The 12,826-nt window shown below is 55.8% G+C and overlaps 5 protein-coding genes across 5 annotated transcripts; 4 read left to right on the top strand and 1 right to left on the bottom strand.

Moving 5' to 3' along the window:
• Positions 1 to 1,010: 1,010 nt before the first annotated feature.
• Positions 1,011 to 1,991, top strand: HRG_03731 (uncharacterized protein; the record flags this gene model as incomplete). Its single annotated transcript, XM_044862202.1, has 1 exon — positions 1,011 to 1,991. The coding sequence occupies one exon, from the start codon at positions 1,011 to 1,013 to the stop codon at positions 1,989 to 1,991; it is 981 nt and encodes a 326-aa protein (XP_044723228.1).
• Positions 1,992 to 2,652: 661 nt separating this feature from the next.
• HRG_03730 (cyclohexanone monooxygenase) lies at positions 2,653 to 4,101 on the top strand (the record flags this gene model as incomplete). Its single annotated transcript, XM_044862201.1, has 8 exons — positions 2,653 to 2,847; positions 2,894 to 2,928; positions 2,981 to 3,011; positions 3,061 to 3,107; positions 3,168 to 3,379; positions 3,440 to 3,535; positions 3,589 to 3,814; positions 3,882 to 4,101. The coding sequence occupies 8 exons, from the start codon at positions 2,653 to 2,655 to the stop codon at positions 4,099 to 4,101; spliced, it is 1,062 nt and encodes a 353-aa protein (XP_044723227.1).
• Positions 4,102 to 4,597: 496 nt separating this feature from the next.
• HRG_03729 (leucine carboxyl methyltransferase domain-containing protein) lies at positions 4,598 to 5,751 on the top strand (the record flags this gene model as incomplete). Its single annotated transcript, XM_044862200.1, has 2 exons — positions 4,598 to 4,850; positions 4,910 to 5,751. The coding sequence occupies 2 exons, from the start codon at positions 4,598 to 4,600 to the stop codon at positions 5,749 to 5,751; spliced, it is 1,095 nt and encodes a 364-aa protein (XP_044723226.1).
• A 1,022-nt stretch (positions 5,752 to 6,773) lies between these two features.
• Positions 6,774 to 8,468, top strand: HRG_03728 (transcription initiation factor IID, 18kD subunit domain-containing protein; the record flags this gene model as incomplete). Its single annotated transcript, XM_044862199.1, has 3 exons — positions 6,774 to 6,827; positions 7,498 to 7,587; positions 7,647 to 8,468. 3 exons carry the CDS (start codon positions 6,774 to 6,776, stop codon positions 8,466 to 8,468), a joined length of 966 nt encoding a protein of 321 aa, XP_044723225.1.
• A 253-nt stretch (positions 8,469 to 8,721) lies between these two features.
• HRG_03727 (fusaric acid resistance protein-like domain-containing protein) lies at positions 8,722 to 12,318 on the bottom strand (the record flags this gene model as incomplete). Its single annotated transcript, XM_044862198.1, has 4 exons — positions 8,722 to 9,908; positions 9,969 to 10,430; positions 10,482 to 10,556; positions 10,812 to 12,318. 4 exons carry the CDS (start codon positions 12,316 to 12,318, stop codon positions 8,722 to 8,724), a joined length of 3,231 nt encoding a protein of 1,076 aa, XP_044723224.1.
• Positions 12,319 to 12,826: the final 508 nt, after the last annotated feature.

Genomic DNA, 12,826 nt, shown 5'->3' with positions numbered 1-12,826 from the left:
AAATTGTCTACCGGGGCGACAGTCGAACCTCAACCGAAATCCAAGGCCAAAACGGATTCCTTCCGGCAATCAATCCCCCACCAGAGGACAGATATGGCTTGAACGAGCATTTGAAATACCGCAAGGAACCCTATGGCATCTTTGCCTCGGCGTATATTTCAACGTCAGCCCAAATTTTGCCCGCAATCAAGTATGGCAGCCACCGCGCCAAAACGGATGCAACGGAAAGCTATCTCTATCGCATTCAGGCAACACCAAATATGATTGAGGCATCACCAAGCATTCAAGGATACATCTCTGACATGGCCAAATCGGTAGACGAATATGACGCGTTGGGAGGCATACGATGGGACCAAGTCATTGGCTGGAACACCATTCCAGTTCGGGCAACAGACGAAGTTCTAAAGGCGTATATAGACGATCCGTCTAAAGACTTCACACGCAATCTGGATTATGACACCAAATACGATTCATGGCTCGCCAATGGGCCACAGCCCCAGCTGGCTGACGGGTCAACGGCTTATAGCCGTGCTATTGAGTTCATGAACCAGCCTAATGTCGGGGAAGTTATAGGCTGGAACAAAGAAACTGGCTTCCCATTATTTACAGCGCCAAATCACGCCGAGATACTGGCCTCAGCGGAGAAAGCATTCAAAGATATCGAGGTGGAAGCAAAGCAAGTCAGTGAGGCGGCAACCGAGGCCGAAAGGGCATATAACTCCGTCCGGGAGGAGCCAGATGCACAAAAGGCTAGGGAAGAAGCAAACAAGGCGGCCAAGGCGGCCAAAAAAGCAAAGGAGTCTACCAAAAAGATAGCCCAGATTTGCGACGAATACGTGTGCCTCCATTCGGAGCCCTATAAAGGGGCCCTCAAACTAACCAAGGACGCAAGGGCCGCAGCCGCTGAAGCCTCCAACTTGGCATACACCAACGCCGCCAAGAGCTACAGAGAGGGAGCGCAAAAGGCTGCGGAGCTAGCAGACGCAGACAAGGCAAAAGCAGAGGCTGACATGATACCTAAACTGAAGGAGGAGGCTAAGGAAGAACTCATGGAGAAGATGAAGGCGAAACAGCCAGTTTCAGAGATGCTGGAAAAGCTGAGAGATGGGGAGGCCGCCCAAATCTCGCAGAAGGAGCCGTTTACGGCGTTGGAGATGAGTGCACAAGAGGTAGAGGCCGCCGACGTCATATGGTCTCGAACTCGGGATTACGACTTGATCTTCGCGGTTTCGAATGAGGACAGTATCCTCAGCAATGAAATGATGGAGTTGCGCAAAACCATCGAAGCAGTTGGGCAGGAGGCCGACAAGGCTAACAAGGCAAGCAAAAAGGCTCAGAAGAGGGCCAGGAACAAGAAAAAAGGCAAGGCTGAGAATACGGGAGAGGAGAGGAGCTCCGGGGAGGTACAGAAGGACGAAACAGCTCAGGCGGCGGAGGAAGCAAAGAAGAAGGTGGTGGACGACGTTCAGCAAATGCAAGCCGAGTCAAGCGGCGGATGGGTTAAAAAGGCATTGGGAGCCGCTGTCGGGACATTCATTGCCCTGGGGGGTTCAGCATTCTTAACCAGCGCCGCCAGCGCCGGGGCCAGCACTGCGGGCGGCGCCGGGGCCGGAATTGGATTGGGTGCCGGACTGGGCACGAGCTCGGGACTCGGGGAGGGCTCCTCGCTCAGCGCGGAAAGGGCATTTTTCCTGCCCCCGGCGGATGCAATCAGCGTCTACTCGGCCGAGGTCGAGGCGTACGTCGACTATCTCATGTCCCGGGAACTCGCCAAGACGGTGGCGCAGACATCGATCCGGGCAGAGGCACAGGTGGCAGAGGCCGAGTTGGTCGGCCCGCTGATGCGGCGGGGATTGGTGACGGTGCAAAGGCGATCCAGCGATGCCGACCTGGGGTTCAAAAGGGCGGCGTTGCGGCCGTTTGTGGTGCGTGCTGTCAAGGTCGCCATGGAGCAGGCCATGGAGAGTTCTCGCAGGCACATGGAGCTGTGAGCTCCGAGCCGCGAGTACTTTTGTCACGTAACGGAAGGTTGCCACGGACCAGCGTGGGCCGCAGACTATTTAATGTGTAGGAATTACGGATGCCCGTGGGCTCAACACCGTATATGATGGGATTTAAGTTGTGTATGATTGAAGGCTCTATATATGGACCAACCGAACCCCCTTGAATTCCGAAATGCGAGCTTTCCCAAGTTAAGAAATAGCGTAGTAGAAGAAAGTTAAAGGAATAGGCAACGTTAATTCCCCCCCGGCTCATAACTGTCCAAGTCCCTCTGCACCAGACTAGGCAGAAGTGGAGTGGTGCTAGAATCCTGCCCCTTTTTATATAATACACTACCCATCTGTGGCCAGTTGGGCTACGAGGCGGTTGCCGATAGAAGGTCTAGAACTGTGCTTATGTTGCCTCCAATTCCGTAGCCGCATATGCTTCACGGTGCTTGCCCGGGCTTCTCGGCGCCCCAAAAGCGCCGGAGACGGAAACCACCCCAACGCGCCTCGGCTTTTAAAGGTGGAATATGGCTCAGGGGACACTGGGCGTTTGCCTGGCGTGTTGGCTGCGGTATAACGATTCGATGAGCTTCTCGTGGCGGCACAAAGTGCACATAAACAAAGTAGACGAGTCCTTGGTCCATCTCTGCAGTCGTTGCTCAAGATGCCTGCGGCCAAAGCGCCCACCGGGGCGACGGCAACTCCCTCGCCCTTTTATCACGAGTATCAGCCGGATTTCGACAAAGAATTTGCGGAAACGCAGCGGTTCCTCGCCGGCAAGCAGTGCATCAAGTCCCCGAGGAAGCTGCGGATCATGGCCATTGGCGCCGGAGCGAGTTCCCTAGCCTTCGCCCGAGAAGTCAGAGGGCCGGATCCAAAACGCCGAGCTGGTGCTGTATGAAAAGAATGCCGGCGTAGGGGGGACCTGGTGGGAGAATAGGTAGGCAGGTTTGCAGACAAGTTGCCAAGGGACTGTATTGACAGCATTGTAGATATGCGGGATGCGCTTGCGATGTTCCGTCGGTTGGTCTCCCAGAACCAGCCTGTCTCTACCAAGTGCTCACCAAGACAGCACAACTATCAATTCGCATGGGCAGCGAACCCCAACTGGAGCAAATAGTACACACCATGCACTGCAACCACATCTCGGGAGTCGCATTTCGGCTGATTAGTTGGTAGCTACGCTGAAGCACCTGAGATTAAGCGGTATTTCGAGTCGGTTGCTCGAAAGTTCGACCTTGAGCCATATATCAAGCTTGAGCACGAAGTCGTCAAGGCTCAGTGGAAAACCGCAAAATGGGAGATTGAAGTCAAGAACAAGGCTACCGGGCAACTCTTGACCGATGCCGGAGACGTTCTTGTCAACGGTGTGCAGATAACAGCGTCTATGGGTAAAGGTACGACGCTCGAAAAGCCCAGCCGCAGATTCTCAGGTATGCTGACTGCAGCAGTGGTGGACAAGATGACGGTAGTCATGCGGTCACCGACGTGGATCACGATTGGCTTCGCCCCTGCTTTTGCCGGGCCAGGAGGCACCAACTTCGAATGCAAGCACCTCTTCCGTTTCTTACACAGCGTCTTGTCGCTGACAGGGCGGCAGACAGCGAAGAGCAGAAGCAAAAGTGGCGAGAAGATGCCGAGGCCTACCTGCAGTTCCGCAAGCAGGTCGAGGGCGAGCTCAGCCGAGGGCAAAACTTCTTCCTCAAGGGAACGCCGGAGCAGCGAATGGCGCGAGACTTTTCGTACCGCGAGATGAAGAAGGGCCTCGCTGCCAAGCCCGAGCTGATGGACAAACTCACCCCCTCGTTTGACATGGGGTGCAGGAGGTATGTGCAGTAGCCCCCATGGAATATGGATACAGGGGGGGAACAGCACTGAGCATAAGACTTGCAGGCCGAGTCCGGGCAACGGCTTCCTCGAGACGCTTACCCAGTCGAACGTGGATGTTGCTTGGGGCACTCCCCAATGCGTCAAGGACAAGACGATTATCCTAGGCGATCAGCGCGAGATTCAACCCGACTTTATTGTTTGCGCTACAGGTTTCGAGCTCTCGTATAAGCCGAATAACGAACGTCGTCTTTTTCATAAGGGGGGGGGGGGTGGAGAGCTTTAGTAGGCGGTTTTATTTAGTGACTAGCCTGTTGAGGCCATGGCTGTATAATAGGATAAGGCAGAGGTAGACGTCCAAGAAGAAGGATATATACAGCAGAATTTATACAAAGATGTTTCCCGCTTAGAGACACATTATTAACCAACTATAATGCCGCCAGGGCGCCCTAATAATTATACTGTACTGTTTTCTACGTATCGTGATAACCCTTACTTTTTGTATACCTTGTTGTATTAAGGCGCGAGGTAGGCGCAAGGGATGCACGCACACAAATCTGCGGTATCGGCCCTCGTTATTTACAAGCCACACTAACCCACCCTTTTTCGGCTTGATACCTAGGTAGGTACTAGGTAGCAGACACTCGGCTCATTTTTCATTTGGCTGACGTCATACTGTCTCTTCATGCACTGTAGTATCCGCACCGCAGCTCCAGTTCAGTTGCCCTACTTGGCGATCTTCTTCTTCCCTCTCGTCGCGCTGCTGCCCTGCATCGCACATCATGGCGGCGCCCTCCATACCGAACCTCCTTTCCATGCGTGGCGGCGACAGAGGCGGCAGAGGCGTAGGGGGCGGACGGGCGGCTGTTGTTGCTGCCTCTGCCGGCGCCTCTCCAGATGCCGTTATTCAAGACACCGACACGGATGCGGCCGTGTCGCGACTGAGTGCCGTCCAGCTTGGCTATCTCGACGATCCCTACGCCGAGTGTTTTGTGTCGGGTCCGCCTACGAGAAGGCTGCCCATCATCAATCGAGGTAGATGAAGCAAGCACTCCTTGCGGCGCCGAATTCGAAAGCGCTCACACTGCCTCAAGGGACCTACGTCCGGACTCGGGCACTCGACATGATCATCACTGCCTTTCTTTCCGCGCCCAACGAACCTGGTGACAAGGGCCCCAGGCAAATCGTCGCTCTGGGCGCCGGCACCGACACGAGGCCGTTTCGGCTACTTGAATCGCACTCGCCTCAGGAACTCATCTACCACGAAATCGACTTTGAGCCCACATGCCGACGAAAGTACCAGACAGTCCGCACGATACCTGCGCTGGCGAGCAGACTCGAAGATGTTGAGGTGGCAGAGAGTGGCTCATGGAGCGCACGATGGCGGCGCGGCGGCGAATACCACTGTCATGCGGTCGACCTCCGCCACATTCACGAAAGCCTCACTCCGGTCATGGGCGCCGCGATTCGAACGAATGTGCCCACGCTCATCCTCTCCGAGTGCTGCCTCTGCTACCTCACCCACCAAAACTCGGAGCGCGTCCTCGACTTGTTTCAATCGAGGATAGCCCGCCTGGCCATTGCCGTCTACGAGCCCATGCCACTGGACGACAGCTTTGGTAAAGTCATGATGTCGAATCTCAAGGCGCGCAAGATCTATATGCCCAGCTTGGAGCGGTACAGGGATCCCCGGGGCCAAGAGGAGCGGCTGCGGGATGCGGGGTTCGAGACGGTTGGACACGCGACCATCAAGGATGCCTGGGAGACATGGGTCGACAGCCAGGAAAAGGCGAGACTGGACGCGTTGGAAGGGCTGGACGAGGTCGAGGAGTGGCAGCTGCTGGCGGCGCACTACGTGGTGGCCTGGGGGGCCAAGCAGACGGGCTTTTCCGACTTTGGGAGAAGAGCCATGGCGAATATGGGTGGACGCATGTAGACCCCGAGTCTTGTATGCCTCTTTCCAATGGCAGAGGCGTTGGAGATGTACAGAATACCAGGCATGCGCCCAACGACGGCAGCTGAATGTTGGTGTGCTTCGTCACTGGAAAACGGCATAATGCAGCAGCCTCAGACGAAGATGTCCAGGCACGGGACACGATTTGGTCGGGCGAGCAGACGACTAATTCACGCATGGGACGGCGTAGAAGTGAGCAAGGGCTCTGCTGAACTCGGTAATGATTGGGCCCAACTAACCAGCACACGGCTCTGACTATCCGGCACACAAAGGGTGGGGAGCCTGTGGCGCATAAGATTGAGAGTACTTAAGCAGCCTTACCTATATACTTTTTAAATATTAAAGTAAAATATTAATATAGCTAACTCTAGGCCCTAAGCTAACCCTAGTCTTAACCTAAGTGCCTAAAAACTAGCTAGGGTTTTTATGTGTGCTGGATAGTCAGGGCCTAATGATTCCGCCAGCGCGATTTAATGGTCATGTGACGTATACACAGTACCAGAACGTCACCATGAGCACAGACACTGTACGTTAGCATCCATCTGAGCTGCCGTATGTACACTAAAAGTAAATATCCTAGTAGAGAAGCATTTCCCGAGCAATGAAAGATACGCCGGAGATACAAGCCCGACGCTAAGCGCCCGGTCTTTGTCTACCTAGGTCCCGCTTTCAACAACCGCCCTTCATCTCATCACCATTACCCCAGTCAATGCTTCTACAAACCTCCCTTTTCTTTGTCACGCTTCTCATATTATATAGTCACGCCTTGCTCCAATCCGTTGGTTTCTCGCACCGCATACATACAGGCTCCTCTCGAGCCTCACCTAACACCAGCCCCTGCCGTCGTGAGCCGCCGACGTCGTCGTCTCCAAGTTGCCAGCCGAGCCTCGGCCTTTGGTTGGCGGAAGAGACACCGTATCTGTCTCGTCAGAGGCAAAGGGGCGTCTTGAATCCACTCAACCGTCATCTTCGCACGTGTCCCGGAACTAACCAGCGTCGCAACCATGGCGGAAACAAGGGACAGCAAGGCGTACAAGTATCGCCAGGAAATCAGCCAGGTAGGTCGTCTCGCTCTGTACCTCTGGCGGTCTCTTCTTGTCTTCATGGGCTTCAGCTTGCGGATGGGTAAGTGAGGGAGATCTCGGCTTCCCGACCATGGCCGGCAACATTTCGTCGGCAACATTTCGTCATGGAAACCAAGTCCGCATCACCCGCCATATCTTGACGACCCGGAGGCCTTTCAAAACGGCCAATCTCCCACCAGTCAAGCCCCCACGTCACAAGCCTTGGATTCAATGCCGGCCGTCGTTTTCCCCGGGCGTCCGGGCAACGCACCCAACCAGCACTCCTGTTTTCTTCGCCTTTGCTAGAGCAACTCTCAAGCTGGAGCAGGCCACGACCAAAACCACCAGAGGCTTTGCAAGCCAAGTCGGAACCTCACCCCACTGTTTCGAGAGCTTTGCACCTGTCAGCCTTGTCTGGGGGAAGCATCCGGTCATGCAGAAGCCGTAACCGCTCGAGTTCAGTCTGTTCCTCCCGCAAAACATCGAGTCAAGCGACCAGGATCGGAGGCAAGGGGATTCATCGCCCAACACTGGGGGAAACAACCAGGATCTCAGCCACGAGGATTTGTTGCCCAACATGGCACCAACCGCACCTCGAGCCCGGAAGACTACAAGAAGACCGCCGCCAACTGCGAGAGACTTGATGATTGACACGGTTCGGCAGATGATGTACGTTTCTGGCGAGACGGCAGAACCCTCGGTTGAAACTTCAAGTATCATCGAAGACATCGTGCGGCAGCAGGTGATTGAGCTGGTAGGCAAACCCAGCTCCTCTCCTGTTCAAAGGTTCGCCCGCTCACGCTGGCGAAACAGCTGCGCAACTGCACCGAGCTGGCCTCGCGGCGGGGGTCCAAGTCCATCAGCACAAACGACCTCATCTTTCAGATCCGCCACGACCAGGCAAAGGTGTCCCGTCTGCGCACCTTCCTCTCGTGGAAGGACGTGCGCAAGAACGTCAAGGACTCGGACGACAAGGGCGCCGACGCCGACCTGGCAGCTGGCGATGACCCCGGAGGCGGCGTCGTGCCCGGCGGCCCCGTTGACGAAGGCGCCAAGAAGAATAAGAAGGCCAAGGTCGGCCTTCCCTGGGAGCCGGCGTCCTTTTACCCGGTCGAAGTACCTGAGCGCGACGACGAGGACGACGAGGAGGAGGACGAGATGAACTACATGACGCTTCAGCGCCTCCGCAAGGCCGACGAGCGCACAAAGGTCATGACGCGCGAGGAGTATGTGACGTGGTCCGAGTACCGCCAGGCCTCCTTCACCTGGCGCAAGGGCAAGCGCTTCCGCGAGTGGGCTGGCTTCGGCATCGTCACCGACAGCAAGCCCTCGGACGACATTGTCGACATTCTCGGTTTCCTCACCTTCGAAATGGTCGCCACCCTGACCGAAATGGCCCTCAAGGCCAAGGAGCAGGAGGACATGGCCCGCGCCCAGAGCGGCGGCGACAACGTCGGCGCCAAGAAGCGCAAGCTCCAGCAGGGCCTCTTCGACCCCCCCAGCGAGGGCAAGACGCCCATCGAGCCCCGCCACGTCCAGGAGGCCTTTCGCAGGTTCCAGCAGAGACCCAAGAAGTCGCGCGCCATGCTCAACGGCACCAGGCTGATGCAGCACACGCCCCTCAACATCATCTGAGCCACTCTAGGCTCGGCAGCAGCCCCGGCTTCGATTTCGGTCACCAACATGGCGTTGCGAGGGCAGACTATGGGAAAGAAAAGACGACCATGGCACGGGCGGCTCTCTGGGGAAGCGATTGGCATGCTTTGTTTTCATAATTACAGCTATTGTACGGTTTCCGGCATGATACCCGCCCAGGTCTCTACATGTTTAAGCGGTTGGGTTGCCTTATGCCAGCGAGCGCATCGTAGGATAATGGAATAAAAAATCTTTACCCTGGACGATTCCCTATCGTAAACGCCCTTCTCCTGACGACGGTGCTGTCCTGCCTCAACCTGGTGCCAACTCTTTGCAAGCTTCGAGGGATGCCGTCGTCCTGTGTTGCGCTCGCGCCGTCGGCTTCCGCATCCCCACCCTTTCCTCTGAGTCTGTCAGCCAGCTGTAAAACCGTGGCCGCCCGTTTCAGCGGGAACCCAGACCGCGACCCCTTTGACGAATCGAGAGCAACGCCCTCGTGCCCCTCAGGCTGCGCCGGCGCGCCTCTGCGACCCGGTAGAGCCGTCGCGGCGGCTTCCCGGTTCGCGTCCATCCGCCCAATATACTGTCTGTATGTGGGCCGTTCCAGCATGCCGCTCCGAAAAGCATTGACGCCCACCAGCAGCTTGACCAACTCGACGAGTTCCTCGAGATACTCAATAATCTCCATCTGGCCAGCCGTGCTGGCATTCCACGAGAGGAATTTGCGCTTCGTGATGAGACTGGCCGTTTCTTCATCCGGCTCAACCCTGACCCCCAGACTCTTCGCGAGGTCCACATTTGACTTGCCCGCGTTTTCCGAGGTGAGTATCTCGCGGACGCGATTGATTAGCCGAAGCTGTGCGAGCCGGGCCGACGGGATGAACTGGGGAAGCGGTAACCACGTAGTCAAAGCCTCGTTGATCAAGAAGAGCATCAACGTGCTGCTGGCAGCCACGTTCCTTCGGTATGCGTAAACCTTTGGGTTCAAGTCTTCGAGAATAGACGAGCCGTACGCCCTGCGAAGCTGCACCACATTGTCCATCCGATCAATAATCTGGTGAAGAACGTAGATGGTTTCCTCGTAGATAGGCGCCAGCGGCTTGAAACTGCCCTTGAGACGTGGCTCGTTGAGACAGAACGGAAGAAATGTCTCAGCCGCTGTGAGTGCGCCTTGTGCCTTGTCTCGGGAACGATCGAAGCGGGCAAGAAGAGCTGGGGACTGGAGATTTGGTCTCTCTGGCCCATCAATCCCGATAGCAAGAGCCGCTTGCATTTTCTGAACCTGGCGAACAGAAGCAGACAGAGACTCCACCAAACGATCCCTCGCTCGGACAGGAGCAACGACGACTTCGACCAGCATGGCGACGAAACCGCCCACTAAAAAGGCCACAAGACGCTTGTAGAAGACCTCGTACGCAGGAGGGCTCCCATTCACCGCAGCTGACCGAGCAAACGTAAGTCTCTCTCCGAGCGATGGGCCAGGCGGGGCATTTGACTTACCAAGAGCAACAACCGTCATCGACACGATGGAAATCATGCCAGCCTTGACATATTTGGTAGCCACTTGGATGTAGATTGAAGGAACGAGCCCGAAGAGCACGACGAAAACCAACACAATGCGATTGCCCCCACCGATCTGAATCGCGAGAAATCCAATCACGCAGCCAAACACGACACCAAAGAGTCGGATGAGAAACGAAAACACCGAAGTGCCGATGGCCACTTCGAAGACCAGGATCAGTTGCATGGGCGCCCAAACGCCACGAACATCGGCATACCACGAGGTCCAGGAAGCCACCAGAGCCGGCCAAGTGACAAGGAACACGGCAATTGCCAGCTTCAGCGCGTAGTCCACGTCGTCCGAACCTTGGGCCCACTCCATGGCATCGGCTGCCTTTGCCCTCATTCTCATGATCCGGCTGGGCCTTGGATGATTCGGGTTTCTCCCGGAGCCCCTTTTAGCTTCGGCAGAATCCTCCTCTTTCTGCCTTTCCCGCTGTCCGGATTGGCTACTTGATGGCTCTTCATCCGCAGCACGGTGGGAGTCTGTCTCATCACTTTCTGGCATTGCCTGGTCTTTGGCGGACGCTGGGGCGACTCGAGTGCCATTGCTCGAGCGCTGGGCTTTCTTTGTCTTTTTATGAGGGACCCTGGTGTCAACATCTCCGCCAGTCGCAAGCCATTGGCGAAGACTTGTATACTGAGGCATCCAAAGTCGCGACCGATCATGGTGAAGTTGTCGTTTTTCAATGAGACGTCGTAAGTGGCGCAGCATCTCCAATAGTTGCGCTGCCGAGTCTCGAAAAGCAAGAATAAAGGATGATGCCAAGAAGGTCTCCATACCGGGCAAAAAATCGATTGATTGACCCGACTGATCCATTGTGGCTTGCTTGAGTTCCTCGGCGGACTGGAAATCGAAGAGTGCCAGTGCGTCAGAGAAATGATCGATGCGCAAGTCAATCTCCTCCAAAGGTATGCCCTTCGGTGCAGGAGCACCAGAGGGAAGCTTCGGGACATCGAAACAGTAGGCGACACACAAGACAACTAGGTTGGCAGCCTCTGTCAAAGACGCCTGGAACTCTTGAACAGGGCTTCGGACCCGCTCGAGAATCGACTCTAGCAACTCAGCACTGCTCGCCTCGAGTTCTCTGATAGGCCTGACGCTGTCCACCTGGTTGAAATAGGCCCCTTTCGTCTTCTTGGGTTTCTCGCCGACGTCTGGGGTTGCCATGGAAATGGATTTTTGAGTCCCTTCTGCGTACTGCGGAGTTATTGGCAGATCCTGCTCCTCTTCGATCGTCGACGAATCACCCATGTGGTCATCCTTGCCAACGACGACGAATTTGTTCTCGCACGCCCCAATCAAGGTGAGGACATTTTGAACCATGTCTGCCATGTACTGAAGGCTGATTGGTTTCATAGCGGTTGGTGGCAGTGGCGATAGGCAGATTTCAAAGTTGATCTCGTCTTGGGCCGCCCTACAGCGGGAGAGTTGACCCCGAAGCTTGGACTTTTGGCCGGTCAGGTGAGACAACTTGGTAGAATGAAGAGGCAGGGAGGAGAGAATGGACCCAGTCTTCGAGGATTGAAAAGGATTGGGAAACTGGGAGAAGAACTTCCGTATGAAGCCTGGTTTTGCACCCTTGCCAGGATTCTCTGCGTTACATGTGGACGCGAGGCTGGTTTGCTGCTGATTGTCATCAGGATCGCCGCCCGGGGTAACAAACCAGTGAGTTGCATGAGTCAAGGTGTCCATAGTCTCCGACAGGGTATCGATGGTCGAGGATCCCAGGTAGCTGCTTGATAGCTCTGGGAAGATTGCGAGGTTGACAAACAACAATACACCCGCGCCGAGCAGAATTGGGATGTAAATTGTTGTGAATAGGGAACTTGAGGCGGTACCGGGCAGTTGGATAGCCAACAAGGAAGCGATGAGGAGAAAAAGAACAGCGCCTAGTAGACGCGGGCTCGATGACCTGACATAGCCGTGAACAAGGACGGAGACCAGAAGAAAGAGGCCGCGAATGGTGTAAGCGGCCGGGAAATTGGAGGCCTGGACGAGACTTGACAGATGAAGGCCCAGCAGTGACCAGGACAAGCCGATAAGAGAGCCAACGAGCACCATGAGGAGATCCTCGATCATAAGGCCCATTCTTTGACCGGGATGGGCAAAGACGGTGACCATGGGTGTCAGGAAGTTGGCGTTGGCTTTAAAGGGAGGGAGCAAGGCGATGATGAGGGCGATGGTCGAGGCGAGAGAGTATTTGACCATGCGCTGCCACGGCGCATTGGTCTGACAGCGGCCCCAGATCATGACAATGAGCCATTGCAGGGGATTTGAAGGTGCCATGACGGGCAGGATCTCCAGGCCGATGTCATTGCAACGGAGCGGCTCCGGCGGATGTCGAGTCCAAGGAACCCGGGATGTCCGTTTGGTTGGTGGACGTCGAGCAGGGGAGAGGTCAATGGCGGCGGACTGGTCGGGGGGCTGACGGGATGGGACACTTCATGGTGATTGAATGGTTTGAAGAAAACGCCCGCCATGGAGAAGGTTAGTTGAAGTGGGAAAAGGCGGAACGAGTCATGGCCCAGAGAGGAAGAGGAAGCCCACCGCGTAGCTCCATGTGTGCCGGGTACAACGGCCGAAGCCATGGCTCCACCCCAGACTCCGTACATGGTACGACGAGAGCTAACAAGGCGGTGGCCGCACGCGGGCGCGCTGTTGATTGAGGGTTCAAGGCATTGTTTCTCCCCGGCACTCACACTGCTGGGCTCTGTACTACAGGCTACTAGAAGCTACTGCGGCGCCTCAGTCGCGGCTACCTTCTTGCCTACCTACTTTAATTAATCAATCCGTA

This window comes from Hirsutella rhossiliensis (genome assembly GCF_020360975.1).
Source record: "Hirsutella rhossiliensis strain HR02 chromosome Unknown scaffold00003, whole genome shotgun sequence".
NCBI classification, from domain to species: domain Eukaryota; kingdom Fungi; phylum Ascomycota; class Sordariomycetes; order Hypocreales; family Ophiocordycipitaceae; genus Hirsutella; species Hirsutella rhossiliensis.
Note: the sequence above shows the minus strand (reverse complement) of the source record. Positions and strands in the feature narration are given on the sequence as shown.